Here is a 17710-nt window from a genome sequence, read left to right as displayed (position 1 = left end):
CCAAAGACTGGGAGAAGAGCTACATGGAACATCAACAAACATGAAGATCCTAAGGTAGGTGACCTTCATGTATCTCTGGTTAGAATGTAGTGAGCTAAGTAGGAGAGGACAAGGCTTAGAATATGAGGAGACCTGAAAGTAAAAGTTTAGATTTTATTCCTAATTTGTTAAGAAGCCTTTGTGGTAAGGGGTGCCTTAAAAAGGAAATGACATGTTTTTCAATATGAACTTTTTTGGGGGAGACTATAAAAGGACATGAGTAGAAGCAAAAGAACTATTAACTACAGCCCAGATGAGAGGTTATGGGGGTTTGGAGCAGTGGCAGGAAATGGGGATGATGGATTCAAAATACAGTCTGAGGGCAGAAATGAAAGAACTTGATTAAAGGTTTTGGCTTGTGAAACCGTTTAAGAAGCCTAGGGGTTTAGTTTCTTTCAAATTTTGAGATGAAACTTAAAATTTCATCAAAAGAACAGGTTTTGGTTCTTTTGAATTTTAAGTTTGAGATGAAAACCAGGAGGGAATGTTGACTTTTTTTGGGGGGGGGGGGGGATAAAAATTTTTACTTTCAATTACTGAAATCCCCTATAAGCTTGAGGGGGGGGGGGGCGGGGGGAGAGGAACCATTCTCTTTGTTCCCCCTAAGCCTAACACCCGGCCTGCTATGTATTATGTACATTATAAAAGTTTTTGAGGATAAGGATGGCTATTAGCTGCAGAAATCAAAAATCTTTTAGGACAGAAATTCCGTATCTGCACAACAACTAAGAAAGGGCTTTGGCACTGAAGTGGGATTTCTTTGTGACAGTAATATCTACATTTGGCTTTATCTGTAAAAAATTATTTGTGCAGTGTTCAGAATTTCTCAAGTGAAGGCCTTGTTTTTGAGTGCAGTTTTAAGTTTTCTGTGCTCAAAGCTGTTTAAAAAAAAAAAAAAAAGCTACCCTTTAACGTGAAGGGCTGCTGCTGCTGCTAAGTCACTTCAGTCGTGTCTGACTCTGTGAGACCCCATAGATGGCAGCCCACCAGGCTCCCCCGTCCCTGGGATTCTCCAGGCAAGAACACTGGAGTGGGTTGCCATTTCCTTCTCCAATGCATGAAAGTGAAAAGTGAAAGGGAAGTCGCTCAGTCGTGTCCGACTCTTAGCGACCCCATGGATTGCAGCCTACCAGGCTCCTCCATCCATGGGATTTTCCAGGCAAGAGTACTGGAGTGGGGTGCCATTGCCTTCCCCCACACGAAGGGCTAGGCCTCCACATACATTTACAACCAAAAAGGGATTCAACTACTAAACGGTCTGCACCTGAACAAAAGAGTCATTAAGTACCTCAAACGCAGCACATGAAAGCCAATTAGTAAACGAAGCAACTTCTCACCAGCAATAAACCAAGAAGTTTGAAAACCGGACGGGAATAACATTTGAATTTGCTTAACATCTTTTACAGACCTGGCAGCATGGCAGAACTACGTCCTTTAATTCGATTCTCAAAATAGTGGAGGAAGGTATTCACTATCACCGCCCATTTTAGAGATGAGCGCTTGGAGTATCTCGCTCTCCTCTACTTCATCCAGAGTCGGCTCACCTTACAGCTCAAGGCTAAGTTCCTGTCTCCCCCGCTCTCCACCAAGCAAAAGTAATGACACTTAACTGCACATACAGAGCAACTTGAAGGCTCAGAGGAGTGGAAGAAAACGCCATATCCACTGCCGAAAACCATTGTAAGAACACCCGAGAGCCCTCCGAATGCCAAAGCCAAGCGTGACTTTGGCCTCAGCACCCACGGCTCTCGCTCGCCCTTCATTTCCTCGCTTACTCATCTCGCTGTCAACAGAGAGCGGAGAAGGTTGAAGCCGCATGGACCCAGCAAGGCCCAAAAGCCGGTTAGATGAGACAGAAAGTTGGAGACCGGCCCCACAGCCCTCTCCAGGTGGAAATGACAGTAAAGGATATAAGGAGCCGAGGCAGGACAGACGGCAATTCCCGGCGGCATAGTTCCTCCGGCCAGCTACTTATTTCTTCCAGTGGAACCGCGCTCTCCGGGACAGCGCGTTCCTGAGACATGCTTTCGCCCAGCACCAAAGCTTCAAAACACTCCCGCCAGAACCAAGACCGGAAACTCCCACCGTCCCGGCAGGCCTTGCGAACCAAGACCATAGAGAAGACAGGGCGCCGCTTTCCCTGGTGAGCCCGGGCCCCGCACGACTGGGAAGAAAGCCGGGCTTGTCTGGCCTGGGGAGGACTCGATTCACTGGTGCACGTTTCCGGTCTGGCGAGTCTGGCCGGCGTTCTCCGCGAGGTGAGTCGGGAGTCTGTCGGGCGGTGAGCATCTCCAAGTTTGGATCGCTGTCAACGTTGCTTTGAGACGCTGTGGGGGAGGTGAGGGCCGAGAGTCCCCAGATTTACAACCTTCCATCCCGTGGGGCTTTTTGGTTGCACATCTGGGGTTGGGTTTGACCTGGGCATGCGGCCAGGAATGACTACAAGTCCCGCGGTGAAGTGGGATAGAAACAGGCGCCGTCCTACCCACTTAATATGTTGACCCTACTTTATATCTTGTGTAATGGGGCTAGAGACCCACCTGTCAGAATTGGTGTGCAGATTGAACTGATGGTATATATTAAGTGTCTAGCACAGTAGATACAGAGAAGACCCTCTTGATTAAGTTGCTTCCATTTTCTACGGGCCTCTCCACACGGTTCAGTACCCTTATTTTGTGTCAAGCTAATCTTTACTAATTACTCCAGAGTCACCTCACTCCCAGTACACTTAGGGCTGCTGATCTCGGCTAAATGTTTGTAGTTAGGTCATTTGGGTGAATTTACACACATCAGCATACCTGTGCATGTTTTTAAAGGGATGCTCATTGAGCAAGATTCAATCTTGAAGTCCTGTTACATGAAACGGTAACAGACTGAAGAGATTCTGGCAGTTTAAGAGGTAAATATTATATGTTTGGGCAGGGTCGTGACAATCGCTAAGCTGATCATTTTCTGCTCGAGAATTTCGGACTGTATTGTTTTTAATTGTTGCTACTGCTGCTGTTCTTTTGTTCGTTTTTAGAGTTTATTATCTTCAGCTTTTGAACCCTGAAGGCTGTGTGTGTTTCCAAATCTGTCTCCCTCTCTCTGCACAGCTTTCATAGAAAAGCTGTTGGTGGGGGAGGGTGGAATGTTTAGTATTAAATTTAAATGAAATGTGTCACTTTGCTTCTTAATAACAATTTTCTTTTTTTTTCTCTAGAGCTGCACTGAAAGAAGAGCAAAGACCTCTTGAAAGTCATTTGGAAATAGCTCTGAATATTTATAACTGTATATGCAGCTAAAGAGAAATAGACCTTCAGCAAAACTAACAGAATAATTAATTGAGGCAGGTTTATATGTGTGTCATCAGTTTTATCCAGAAGTTGAAGAAGCTTCCTTGAAGTTTAACGTTTGTGTGCATTTTATGAGAGAATGACTTTTCAATTTAATTTCACTATAGAAGACCATCTGGAAGATGAATTAACATCTCTTGGAGATGGAGCTTTGGCCCTACATTCTTCAAAAGAATCTTTAGTCTCAGAAAGACAAAAAGGTACACACAGAGACAAAAAATGTTCCACAGAACAATCTGACTTGCTGCAGGACCATTTGTGGGAACATAAGTCAGAGAGAAATGAGGCTCCCTCTCAAGACCCAGACAGCTCATTTGGTGCAGCTAACAGTTCAAGTAACTTGGAACCACATGAGGAAAAGCCCTGCTTGAAAGTTGCCAAAGAGCATGCTGTGCCTAAAGATTTAAAGAAAGTGTTAGAAAATAAAGTCACAGAAACATTACCAGGTCTCCAACATGTTAACATATCAATAATGAAAACCACCTTGTTGAAAGAGAACTTCCCTGGAGAAAATATCATTTCAAAAAGCTTTTCTTCTCACTCTGACCTGATTTCAGGTGTTTATGAAGGAGGCTTGAAAATCTGGGAGTGTACCTTTGACCTCCTGGCATATTTGACAAAGGCCAAAGTGAAATTTGCTGGGAAAAAAGTGTTGGATCTCGGTTGTGGATCAGGGTTGCTCGGTATAATGGCACTCAAGGGAGGTGCCAAAGAAATTCATTTTCAAGATTATAACAGTGTGGTGATTGATGAAGTAACCTTACCTAATGTAGTGGCCAACTCGACTTTGGAAGATGAAGAAAATGATGTAAATGAACCAGATGTGAAAAGACTCAGGAGATCAACAGTAGCACAAGAGCTATGTAAATGCCGCTTTTTTCAGGGGAGTGGTCTGAGTTTTGTAAGCTTGTACTGAGCAGTGAAAAACTCTTTGAAAAATATGATCTCATTCTTACTTCAGAAACGATTTACAATCCAGATTATTATGTTCCTTTGCACCAAACATTCCTTAGATTGTTAGATAAAAATGGACAGGTGCTTTTGGCCAGCAAAGTACATTATTTTGGTGTGGGTGGAGGTACTCATCTCTTTCAGAAGTTTGTAGAAGAAAGGAATGTATTTGAGACTAGAACACTTGAAATAATCGATGAAGGACTAAAGAGATGCCTAATTGAAATGACTTTTAAGTACCCCACTTAATGTCCACTGAGCGTCCTAAGTGAAATAAACGGAATAACTAAAACCTTATTTTGAATGATTTCTGATTTCTATTATTTCTGAAATTATTATGTTTGTTTAATTTTGTTTAGCCAAATAAGAGACCAACTATATTAACACTTTACTTGTTGGTGAGACTGAGAGAACAGTGTTTCTGAGCATTTGAAGAGATTTCCTAGGAAGTAATTTTGTGAGAAAGTTTTCTACTCTCCACTTTAATTCTATTTAACTTTTCTACCACCTTTAGCATATAAATTTGCCATTTCTTACTTCACATTTGAATTTCTTCGCAGACTTTGTCAGTTTCTGTTCCCATGGAGTGCCTGGTCAATCACCATGCTTTTCACTTTAAAGGCATGCATGTGTGCTAAGTTGCTTCAGTCATGTCCAACTCTTTGTGACCCCATAAACTAGCCTGCAAGACTCCTCTGTCCATGAGGTTTTCCAGGCAAGAATCCTGGAGTGGGTTGCCAGGCCCTCCTTCAGGGGATCTTCCTGACCCAGGGATGGAACCCACATCTCTTACCTTTCCTGCATTGGCAGGTGAGTTCTTTACAACTAGAGCCATCTGGAAAGCCCAAAGGTGTACATATGCATTACTGAATGGTTCTGAACCTAAATACTAGATCAGAGGTGTTAAGTAACTAGGAAGAGGTTTGGGCTTTTAAAATATTCATTTATCTTATATAACAAGAATCAAAATGCTGAGCAGTTGAATTCACACTGAGATGGAATAGATAAAGGGGAATCATGATAGTATAAAAGTGATACAGAAAGCTTACAGTGCTTGTAGCCCTTTTGTAGCCAAGTAAGTAGGAGATCCTAGGGTCTTGGTAGGAAAAAGAATAGGAAACACAATTTCAGACTCTAAGGAGTAAAGATTCTTCATTCTTTAAGTAATAGGGAAGAGAAGAAGAGATAAAGTATTTTTTATTTTAATGCAAAATTTTTCACACTTAACGTACCTGAAATTGGAATCTATACCTTACTATTTATAACTGCAATGCTAGAGATCCAGGTTAAATTTCTGGGTCGGAAAGATCCCTGGAAAAGGGAATGGCAATCCACTTCAATGTTCTTACCTGGAGAATTCCATGGGTAGATGAGCCTGGCGGGCTACAGTCCTTGGGGTAACAAAGCGTCGTCTACGACTGAGTGACTAACATTTCATTTTTCAACCTTACTATCTATAACTATTGTGCCACTGGCAGTCTTTATTGTCTTTCTTGGAGGTAACTAAAATAATGGCACAACCTGGATTCAATGAGATGTGATAGTCACAATGTCTGTTAATTAGGCAGTTTGTCTACTTGTTGCTGAATTTTTATAATCTTACAAGGTATATATCATCCATATTTTAATAATGATCATAATAGCTAACAGTTTTCAGCATTTACTATATGCAGGGTAGAAGGGATTTACATACACTGACATTTAATATTCATAACAGCCCTGAATTATAATTACTGTCTCCATTTTATAGATAAGTTGAGACTCAAGAAGGTAATTTGATCCTTATCACAGTCCTCATATTCAGAACCTGAATCTGAACTAAAGTCTTTTTTTAAAAGGTGGTGAAGATTTACTCTTCACCACCCCAGTGCTCTTAACCGTGCCTTACAATGCCAAATATTTTAGGACCCTTTTATTATTCTGAAATGAAAGCCACAGTTAAACTTATTTACATGCATGCTTAGTCACTTCAGTCATGTCCAACTCTTTACAACCTCCTGGACTGTAGCCTGCCAGGGTCCTCTGTCCGTGTGATTTTCCAGGCAAGAACACAAATGGGCTGTATTTTTATTTTATTCTCCAGAGGATCTTCCCAACCCAGGGCTAGAATCTGCATCCTTTAATGTCTTCTGCTTTGGCAGGTGGATTCTTTACCACTAGTGCCACCTGGGAAGCCCCAACTTATTTACATACATCATTAAAAGAATTTTTTTTGTAGTCATAATTTTTCCAGTAGTCATGTATGGATGTGAGAGTTGGACTATAAAGAAAGCTGAGCGCCGAAGAATTATGCTTTTGAACTGTGGTGTTGGAGAAGACTCTTGAGAGTCCCTTGGACTGCAAGGAGATCTAACCAGTCCATCCTAAAGGAAATCAGTCCTGAATATTCATTGGAAGGACTGATGCCTAAGCTCCCATACTTTGGCCACCTGATGCAAAGAACTGACTCATTGGTAAACACCCTGATGCTGGGAAAGATTGAAGGCAGGAGGAGAAGGGGACGACAGAGGATGAGATGCTTCGATGGCATCACTGACTCAATGGACATGAGTCTGAGCAAGCTCCGGGAGTTGGTGATGGACAGGGAAGCCTGGTATGCTGCAGTCTGTGGGATCGCAGAGTCAGAGACAACTGAGTGACTGAACTGAACTGAAACATAAACCCCTAATGCATTTATCATGTGTATATATGTGTGTGCATATATATATATGTATAAACCTATAATATGAAGAAAGTCATTTATAAACAAATAATTTGTGTTCCTTCAGGTAAATGCACAGGTATAGCTGGTGAGAAAGTATGTAGTAGTAATATGTTTGTACTTAAGATATGGTTACTGTCAATGTCACAGCTACAATTCCAGACCCACCTACTAGATAAGGCAGAATAGCCCTGACAGCAGGTTTGGCTATTTGAGGAGGTACAAAGCATTAGATGAGAGTCCCATGACAATGGTCAGCATCAATGATTTTGAGACAAACAGGTATCTCTCAGTTCTCTGTGATGAATTAGACACCCAAAGAGATGTCATCCAGGAGGCTTCTCCAGAAGTAGAAGAGACACAGCCCTGTATAGGGGCTCAGGGAACAATTTCAGCCCCAAGGGAGGCAGGCCTAGTGAAAACAGCAGGAGTCAAAACAGAAGCCCAGTCCTGGGAACTAGATAATCCTGGGCATTAAAGATAATTCTGGAGGTGACCGCTGATCAGGAACACATCTACCTAAGATAGCCGGCAGCAAAAGAGACTGGAGATAAAAGCATGGATATAAATCCAAGAGAAGAATGCATAGCATAGTACACTTTGTCATGTAAATAGTTGAATCATTTAAAGAAGCATCTATTAATATGTCAAGACAATGAGTTTTGGAGTTCAATACTTGGGTTAAAATTCAGTTTCCCCAACTAGAAAGCAGGGTTTGTAGTAGTATCTCTCTAAGAGAATTCTTTTTAAAAATCATTGTGAATATTGGGAACCTTTCAGGGAGTTTGGAGTTTCAGAGCATGAACCACCCATTCTTGTATTTGTGCCTTACAATAAATGCTGTACTTTACCACACACACACAAAAACAACCCAGCAACTTAGTACTGAGCCTTTATCATGGTTCCTTCAACATGATTACTATGGATAAATGGAAATTATTATGTTCATGAATTCTCGTAGTATTTAGTCACCCTGTTTTCTCAATCAAATAGGAAGCCTTTTTCACTTTTGTTAAAAATTGGGTTTGAGACTTTACAGTTTACAAATCCCAGTTCAGAACTTGGAGAAATAAATAGATTGAAGAACTTTCACTGCCCAAGGCCAACCCTCATTCTCTCCCTCCACAGCCCTGCCCCCTACTTCACCTTATTTCTAAGTTGTCTTTTTCTTTTTCTTTTTGACTGCTTTGGCATTACAGAGCATTAAGGATGAAGAAGAATGCATGTTGGAAATCTGTTTCTAAAAACTCAGTCACATGCAAGATGTGTTCTGCCTTCAGTTCAGTTCAGTTCAGTCGCTCAGTCATGTCCGACTCTGCGACCCCATGAACCGCAGCACGCCAGGCCTCTCTGTCCATCACCAACTCCCAGAGTCCACCCAAACCCATGTCCGTTGAGTCAGTGATGCCATCCAGCTATCTCATCCTCTGTCGTCCCCTTCTCCTCCTGCCCCCAGTCCCTCCCAGCTCTGGGATGTAACTTCTAGTGGGAGAAGCCACAGTACGTTTATCATAGTTAGTCTCTCACAATGCCAGAGCTGCAAAAATGGAGTCTTTTATAGCACAGAGAACTTTCTCTGCTGGGCTGCACTCAAGTTATGATGGTAATTTTGAATTGCACTTTTACCCAAAGAAAAAATTTAATATCAGCAAATTCAGTGCAACCATAACACAGAATGAGAAGTTCAGGAAATTCTGGCTGAAGTGTAAGCAAAGAATCAAGGTTATGTTGTCACATAGGTTTCTTTTTATTTCTTTTTATTCAAATAGCTATTCATTAAGCTCTTATTTAACTTATATGCAGAGTACATCATGAGAAATGCTGGGCTGGAAGAAGCACAAGCTGGAATTAAGATTGCTGGGAGAAATATCAATAACCTCAGATATGCAGATGACACCACCCTTATGGCAGAAAGTGAAGAGGAACTAAAAAGCCTCTTGATGAAAGTGAAAGGGGAGAGTGAAAAAGTTGGCCTAAAGCTCAACATTCAGAAAACTAAGATCATGGCATCTGGTCCCATCACTTCATGGGAAATAGATGGGGAAACAGTGGAAACAGTGTCAGACTTTACTTTTCTGGGCTTCAAAATCACTGCAGATGGTGATTGCAGCCATGAAATTAAAAGACGCTTACTCCTTGGAAGGAAAGTTATGACCAACCTAGATAGCATATTAAAAATCAGAGATGACACACTGCCTTTGTCAAATGCAGTCACCAATGACGCGCGTGCTGTTCTATCCTCAGGGGAGATGGGTCAGATGAGGTCAGCTGCTCAGCTAGCGGGTTCTTCTTAGTACCATCCATAGGTTTTATTAGAACTTCAGTTCAGCTCAGTTCAGTTCCGTCGCTCAGTCGTGTCTGACTCTTTGTGACCCCATGAATTGCAGCACACCAGGCCTCCCTGCCCATCACCAACTCCCTGAGTTCACTCAGACTCATGTCCATTGAGTCAGTGATGCCATCCAGCCATCTCATCCTCTGTCGTCCCCTTCTCCTCCTGCCCCCAATCCCTCCCAGCATCAGAGTCTTTTCCAATGAGTCAACTCTTCACATGAGGTGGCCAAAGTATTGAGGTTTCAGCGTTAGCATCAGTCCTTCCAAAGAACACCCAGGACTGATCTCCTTTAGAATGGACTGGTTGAATCTCCTTGCAGTCCAAGGGACTCTCAAGAGTCTTCTCCAACACAACAGTTCAAAAGCATCAACTCTTTTGTGCTCAGCTTTCTTCACAGTCCATCTCTCACATCCATACATGACCACTGGAAAAACCATAGCCTTGACTAGACAGATCTTTGTTGGCAAAGTAATGTCTCTGCTTTTGAATATGCTATCTAGGTTGGTCATAACTTTCCTTCCAAGGAGTAAGCATCTTTTAATTTCATGGCTGCAATCACCATCTGCAGTGATTTTGGAGCCCAGAAAAATAAAGTCTGACACTGTTTCCACTGTTTCCCCATCTATTTCCCATGAAGTGATGGGACCGGATGCCATGATCTTAGTTTTCTGAATGTTGAGCTTTAAGCCAACGTTTCACTCTCCTCTTTCGCTTTCATCAAGAGGCTTTTTAGTTCCTCTTCACTTTCTGCCATAAGGGTGGTGTCATCTGCATATCTGAGGTTATTGATATTTCTCCCAGCAATCTTAATTCCAGCTTGTGCTTCTTCCAGCCCAGCATTTCTCATGATGTACTCTGCATATAAGTTAAATAAGAGCTTAATGAATAGCTATTTGAATAAAAAGAAATAAAAAGAAACCTATGTGACAACATAACCTTGATTCTTTGCTTACACTTCAGCCAGAATTTCCTGAACTTCTCATTCTGTGTTATGGTTGCACTGAATTTGCTGATATTAAATTTTTTCTTTGGGTAAAAGTGCAATTCAAAATTACCATCATAACTTGAGTGCAGCCCAGCAGAGAAAGTTCTCTGTGCTATAAAAGACTCCATTTTTGCAGCTCTGGGATGTAACTTCTAGTGGGGGAAGCCACAGTACGTTTATCATAGTTAGTCTCTCACAATGCCGATTGCTGTTTTCTGAAGGGATTAAAAGTGAACTCAGATAACCTTTGAAAGTAACTTCATCCTCTATACAGGAAGTTGTCAAAGTGCTTTTCCAGGAGGAGTAATAACTTGATTTGAAAGAAACAGTAAAAGTTACAATAATAACAAACAGCTTAGTAACCTAAATGTTTTTAAAGGCAGTGTGTCAGTTCCGGGTCTGCATGGAGACACCCACATCCCCACCCTCCTCAGTTTCTGAGCTACTGGCAGGGAGCCTCTGTGGAACAGTGGAAAGGGAGCTAAGGGCACAGGCAATCTGAAAAACGGGAAGTTTGAAGGCAGAACACAGCCGGCATGTGACTGAGTTTTTAGCAACAGATTTCCAAGATGCATTCTTCATCCTTCATGCTCCACAATGCCAAAGCATCCAGAAAGGACAACTCTTATCCCTTATAGAACAGGGTAAGTGGCCAAGAGGGTTATTATGATCTTTAAAAATGCAACAAAGGGGATGCTGCCTCTTTTTCCATGGTATATATTCATGGGATGGAAAAAGTCAATGTGAAGGCTTGCCTTTGGCAGTGTGTCAATGGCACCCAACTCCAGTACTCTTGCCTGGAAAATCCCATGGATGGAGGAGCCTGGTGGGCTGCAGTCCATGGGGTCACAAAGAGTCGTACACGACTGAGCGACTTTGCTTTAACTTTTCACTTTCATGTATTGGAGAAGGAAATGGCAACCCACTCCAGTGTTCTTGCCTGGAGAATCCCAGGGATGGCGAAGCCTGGTGGGCTGCCATCTATGGGGTTGCAAAGAGTCAGACACGACTGAAGCGGCTTAGCAGCAGCAGCATAAGCCTTTGCAGTAGAATCGGATGTACTGGGTGTCATGGAACCCAAAGTGCTTTGGGCCATGCTGCTGCTCGACTGTGGTGCCTTTGTGTAAACAAAAAGACACTCTACCCTCCAGGCAGGCTTCCCAGATAGTGCGAATGGTAAAGAAGCTGGGTGCCAATGCAGGAGACATAACAGACACAGGTTTGACCCCTGGGTCGGAAAGACCCCCTAGAGGAGGGCATGGCGACTCACTCCAGTATTCTTGGTTGGAAAATCCCGTGGACAGAGGAGCCTGGCAGGCTACAGTCCATAGGGTCACAAGCAGTTGGATAAAACTGAAGCGACTTCGCATGCCCTCCAGGCAGATTCAGCCTCAGGTTAAGAACAGAACTGGCAAGTGGAATAGGGCTGTTTTCAGCTCCATGTGCCCTTTTACACTTCTTAGTGGCCCTGCGCTTTAGCCTTACAAACTTCCACAACTTTCTGACTCATAAAGGATTGGAAAATGGGCAATAAACTGATGAACACCAAGAGAATCAGATAACATCCACTAAATACAGGAAGTGAGGAACTATCAGAGACAGTGCTTTTCTTTTCTTTTCCTTTCTCAAGGTGATTTACAGCCTTTCTGTCAGGGGCAACCAGCACAGTTTGATGGCATTAAGGTCTTAGGGATCTAACTGTGCAGCAGGTGAACTCACAAGAAACATTTGAACTAGAGGATGAGCTGCGGAGACAAGTATTCGCATGTGATCTCCCCCTGCACACTGGACACTGCGGCAGAGGTTGCCAACATGAGCAATGAAGGCAGACAGTGACTGAAACCTGTCCATATCACCCCATCCAGGAGTCTTAAGGTTCTCTGGAGGGCTCAGCTGCATAGCAGCTGCACGATTCTGAAAGCCTCCTAACACAGCATATCCAGTTAGCCATATAGCGTGAGTGTAGCTCTAGCAATTTTCTCAGCCTTCTCTAAAATTCAGCAGGTCCCCACCAGCGAGATTCAACTCCTGGTCCCAATACAATGAACAGCAATCATTCAACCAGCCTGATCATATTTCACATCTACAGAGAAATCAATGCCTCAGAACCTGCCAAGAACAAAGCCACACACTGTGAGAAAATTAGTCAAAGAGATAAACAGAAAAATGTATCGTCCTCATTCAGTTAATGGAAATCTGAGGTAGACAAGGCCAAGACTTGACAGCATTCTTTAGGTGTGTCTAAAATTTTCTAGAACTCAAAATTCTTGTAGGTCTTTGCTGTTCTAGGCTAATCATTTCTTGCTATAAACTTGACTCTGAACTTGTTTTTAATAGCCTGAAAAAGTGTTTGGGCTGGGGAGCATTTTTTAGGAAAGATTTTGTATAAAAAAGTAGAATAGGGGACTTCCCTAATGGCCCAGTGGTCAAGAATCTGCCTTCCAATGCAGGGGACGTGGTTGGATCCCTTTTCGGGAATGGATATCCCACATGCCCTGGGGCAAATACGACAGGAATGCTGCAACACTAGAATGCCCTTGCATTTTCATCTCTAAAACCTGTGTGCCACAATGAAGACCTGGCACGGCCAGGAAAAAAAAAAAAAAAAAGGTAGAATAAAGCCCTAGAAACTCAAAACAGACCAGTTAGTCACTGGCACACCACATTCTCGTTAGCCTATCCCTATGCCAGTTTTGTTTTTTAATCATTGCTTCCCCACCTCTGTGTTTAAAGAATCTTCAGAAGGAGCTACATTTTCAGTGATATGCTTTTCTTCCCTGAGCTTTCCAGAAATTGAACTCTGCTTCCTGTCTGCTTGTTGTTTTCAAGCTTCTCCAAGATTTTTACAATAAGAACCATAAAAAGTCTCTCTACTAAGGAAAATAGCTCAGAGAAACATTTTCTCAGAAGAATGGCACACGTTTCTAATGTGCTGACATTTTAGTACCTTTAACAGGGACTTGGTTCAGGCTTTTATTTTAAACATTAAATGTTTTAATGTTAAATTTATTTTAAACATTTTTCATTTTCTCAGAGTAAGAAAAATATCTTATTTTATAAACTTCCCCCCAAATACTTCAGAAACTCTTCTGCCCTGTATCCCATAATGTTGTAATTCAGCAGAAAGAGATATAACCTTAGAGTCAAAATCACTAGATACCTTTATGTCTTGGTAATTTTGGTTTCCTAACTTCTATTATCACCATATAAACATTTTACCTGATTCCTTAAAAATAAAGGACAAAGCCAAATGTCAGACCCTAATGTGAATTGCTCTACCATAATTGGTCTAATGAGGCATTTTGGTTAAATTTATTCCCAGATATTTCATTCTTGTGGATGGAATTGTGAATGGGATTATTTTCTTAACTTCTGCTTCTGATAGTTCATTGTTAATCTGAAAAAGGAGACAAACAAAACTCATAGATACAGAGAAAAGTTTGTCAGAGGGGAAGGGGGTTGAGGGGGTGGGAGAAGTGGGTGAAGGGGATCAAGAGGTACAAACTTCCAGTTATAAATAAATCATGGGAATGTAACGTACAGCAATGATGACTGTAGTCAATAATATTGCGCTTCAAATTTGAAAGTTGCTAAAAAATAAATCTTTTAAGGTGTCTTCAGAAGAAAAAATTTGTAACCTTGTATGTTACAGATGGTAACTAGACTGATTGTGATAATATATACAAATATCAAGTCATTATGTTGTGCATCTGAAACTAAGATAATGTGTGTATCAATTATACTTCAATTTAAAAAAAAAGACATCTTGGATGGGCCCATTGTTTGATCACACATAAATATGCACGTGGTGTTTTGGCCTCTCAGGAGTATTATAGTAATGTTACCAAAAGGTGTGGGGTGCAGCTGCTCACTGCCCAAGAGTCAATAAACAGGCCAGGTTGGTGGAAAGGAAAACTTGCTTCATTTCAGATGCCAGCAACTGGGAGGGGAGGGCGGACATCTGTCCAAAGGCTGACTCGCTTCCCACCCCCCTGACAAAGGAGAAGGTGAGAGCTTTTATAGGCTGAGGGAGGGGGCTACATGCAGAAACAGTACAGTCAGCTCTGACAGTTGTCTTCAAATTGGTCACTGGTGATCTGACCAGCACCATCTTGGTTATTTTGCAATGTCGTTCCTGCGTGCTTAGTTGTATCCAACTCTTTGTGACCCTATTGACTGTAGTCAGCCAGGCTCCTCTGTCCATGGGGTTTTCCAGGCAAGAATACTGGAGAAGGTTACCATTTCCTTCTCCAGGGGATCTTCCCAACCCAGGGATCAAGCCCCATGTCTCCTGGATATCCTGCATGGCAGGCAAATTCTTTACCCACTGAGCCATTGGGGAAACCCCTGGTTATCTTAGGTACAATTAATCTTCAGTTCCAGGGTTGGGTTTTTTCCATTTCTTTGAGGTCAGTTCTCATAAGTGGGCAGCTTACCTCATGGCTACAGCCTGGTTATCATGTAATCAACTTCTCCTGCTAGTGGGCCTTTCGGTATCTATCAGACAGCTCACAGGATATGGTTCAGAATATTATCTGTACCCCTTGAGAAGGAACTAAAGGTCCTGAGATGCTTAATGAGTACATTATTATTTTTTGGTCTCCTTTGGCTGTTTTCCTCTGTCTGTGAAGGTGCTCATTTCTCTGATTAAAGTTATTTTTTGACTGAAGTTTTCCATAGACAAAAGGCAGGCAGAGGACATGGGGGGAAGTATCGGGGGCGGGGGGGGGGGCGCTGCTCTGGTTCAGTCCCCCCTTTTCTTTGATACTCCTCAATCTTGTGGAGACACAGAGCAAGAAAGGGAACATTACTTTGTCATAGTACCTGGACAAACATTTGAAAATTACTAGACATATTACAATGAGGATAATAATCAAAATGCATCTTTGTATTGTTCTCTGAATCTATTTTTCTAAATGGTTAAAGCAAATGTACAATATACGTTTGAAAGTAAAAGTGAAGTTGCTCAGCCATGTCCAACTCTTTGCGACCCCATGGACTGTAGCCTACCAGGCTCTTCTGTCCATGGAATTTTCCAGGCAATAGTACTGGAGTGGATTGCCACTTCCTTCTCCAGGGGATCTTCCTGACCCAGGGATCAAACCTGGTTCTCCCACATTGTAGACAGACACTTAACCGTCTGAGCCACCATGGAAGTTACACAATATACGTTTAATAGGCCACAAACAGGCTGTTTTGGTTAGCCTAAAGTTCAAAGTAAATCATGTATAAGCCAGAATGATTTCCCCATACCTCAACATGTGAAAATCTCATCATTTACACTTTTCAACTGTAAATTTTCCATAGAAATTGTTGATAATCAGTATATTTTTTGGAGAAGGCAATGGCACCCCACTCCAGTACTCTTGCCTGGAAAATCCCATGGATGGAGGAGCCTAGTAGGCTGCAGTCCATGGGGTCGCTAAGAGTCAGACATGACTGAGCAACCTCACTTTCACTTTTCACTTTCATGCATTGGAGAAGGAAATGGCAACTCACTCCAGTGTTCTTGCCTGGAGAATCCCAGGGACAGGGGAGCCTCGTGAGCTGCTGTCTACGGGGTCACACAGAGTCAGACACAACTGAAGTGACTTGGCAGTAGCAGTATATTTTTCCAGCGTTGCCAGGGTGGCTCAGTAGTCCGCTCTGGGTCTATCCATGTCCCTCGGTTCTAGACCTCCTTTATGTTTATGTATCTGCCTAGTTGTCCACATTAGGGGAAAACTAATCAGGTATCATGGACAGGCTCTGAGGTATATTCATAGGGAAACACTTTATAAGCCATGCATTTTATCATTTATACCCAGTTGTCATACAAACATTGGACATGTGCTTTAAGCAGTGAACTTAAAGCCATCAGTGCTACACATTGTGAGAAGTTATACTCTGTGACAACTTTACTCGACAATTTTTCCAAAATCTTTTTTTAAATTTTTTTATTTTATTTTATTTTTAAACTTTACAATATTGTATTAGTTTTGCTAAATATCGAAATGAATCCACCACAGGTATACATGTGTTCCCCATCCTGAACCCTCCTCCCTCCTCCCTCCCCATACCCTCCCGCTGGGTTGTCCCAGTGCACCAGCCCCAAGCATCCAGTATTGTGCATCGAACCTGGACTGGTGACTCGTTTCATACATGATATTATACATGTTTCAATGCCATTCTCCCATATCTTCCCACCCTCCTCCTCTCCCACAGAGTCCATAAGACTGTTCTATACATCAGTGTCTCTTTTGCTGTCTCGTACACAGGGTTATTGTTACCATCTTTCTAAATTCCATATATACGCATTAGTAGACTGTATTGGTGTTTTTCTTTCTGGCTTACTTCACTCTGTATAATAGGCTCCAGTTTCATCCACCTCATTAGAACTGATTCAAATGTATTCTTTTTAATGGCTGAGTAATACTCCATTGTGTATATGTACCACAGCTTTCTTATCCATTCATCTGCTGATGGACATCTAGGTTGCTTCCATGTCCTGGCTATTATAAACAGTGCTGCGATGAACATTGGGGTACACGTGTCTCTTTCCCTTCTGGTTTCCTCAGTGTGTATCCTGACAATGTACAAAATTCTTTTCTCAAAGTTCCTTTTTCACAAATCTTTTACCGTTTTATGGATCCAAACAAATTTGTCCTGTATTTCCCCATCCAGAAACAAACAACTGTAGGATAAAATTATTATCATTTTTCCTCAACAAAAATATTTCCATTCTTTATACCTTCTCTTCACTGAAAACACACATATCCTACTTGCTTTACACACTGAAACGCTTCCCTTATCATTTATACACATCACAAGTTTTAACCCTGGAAAACCTTAACAAAACCAAGAAACAAGTGATTTAAATGTTATACCAGCATTTTCTGATTGGAAAATTCAAGAACATATTCTATAACCTCTAAAAACATACATTTTTCATATCAAAATTTCTCTTAAATGTGGTACAGGGTATGTGTTTATAAACCCAAACATTTTTAGTTTCCTTCTTGGTCTTGCAAGACAAAAGTAGATACATTTAGATTTGTTGGATTTGTAAGCACTTATTTTTTAAGCCAATTAAATGGATCTCGTTTACAAATTAACCTCAGCAATATTATCCAAAGACAAAAACACATATTCAGACATACAGACATTCAGACAAACAGAGATATCATTGTTTCATCTTTCTACATTTCATAAATTAGGCATTGTGAATAAACTTTATCAGTTTATTAATAATAGTCAGAATAGTTGAATTTATACTCTCAATGTTAAAAAGCTTCCCTTTTGTTTCCCTTGGCTTAAACTTTTACTATTTAACCCAAGGTTAGAGTCCCAGGCAAAGTGGTCAGTGTTTGTATTTCAAGGACATG

General features: G+C 41.6%; 3 protein-coding genes across 6 annotated transcripts in view; 2 read left to right on the top strand and 1 right to left on the bottom strand.

Annotated features, from left to right (window-relative positions):
• Window positions 1–2125, bottom strand: part of C16H1orf112 (chromosome 16 C1orf112 homolog) — a 50773-nt gene extending 48648 nt beyond the window's left edge. For all 4 annotated transcript variants that reach the window (XM_024976716.2, XM_024976717.2, XM_024976718.2 and 1 more), the window contains exon 1: window positions 1952–2125. In XM_024976716.2, the coding sequence (XP_024832484.2) occupies window positions 1952–2062 (111 nt within the window). In that variant the 5' untranslated portion in view covers window positions 2063–2125. The remainder of the gene's footprint in view (window positions 1–1951) is intronic.
• Window positions 2126–2282: 157 nt separating this feature from the next.
• METTL18 (methyltransferase like 18) lies at window positions 2283–4612 on the top strand. The gene is given in 3 exon segments (NM_001080356.2): window positions 2283–2377; window positions 3242–4252; window positions 4255–4612. Coding segments are annotated over 2 exon segments (1119 nt in total). The 5' UTR covers window positions 2283–2377; window positions 3242–3453; the 3' UTR covers window positions 4575–4612.
• Window positions 4613–10851: 6239 nt separating this feature from the next.
• LOC132342461 (uncharacterized) overlaps window positions 10852–17710 on the top strand; it is a 36060-nt gene continuing 29201 nt past the window's right edge. Inside the window, exon 1 of the mRNA XM_059875700.1 lies at window positions 10852–10990. The gene's annotated coding sequence lies outside the window, so the exon portion shown is untranslated. The remainder of the gene's footprint in view (window positions 10991–17710) is intronic.

The sequence above is a fragment of the Bos taurus genome, chromosome 16, assembly GCF_002263795.3.
Source record: "Bos taurus isolate L1 Dominette 01449 registration number 42190680 breed Hereford chromosome 16, ARS-UCD2.0, whole genome shotgun sequence".
NCBI classification, from domain to species: Eukaryota; Metazoa; Chordata; class Mammalia; order Artiodactyla; family Bovidae; genus Bos; species Bos taurus.
This window is presented reverse-complemented; position numbering and strand designations above follow the sequence as displayed.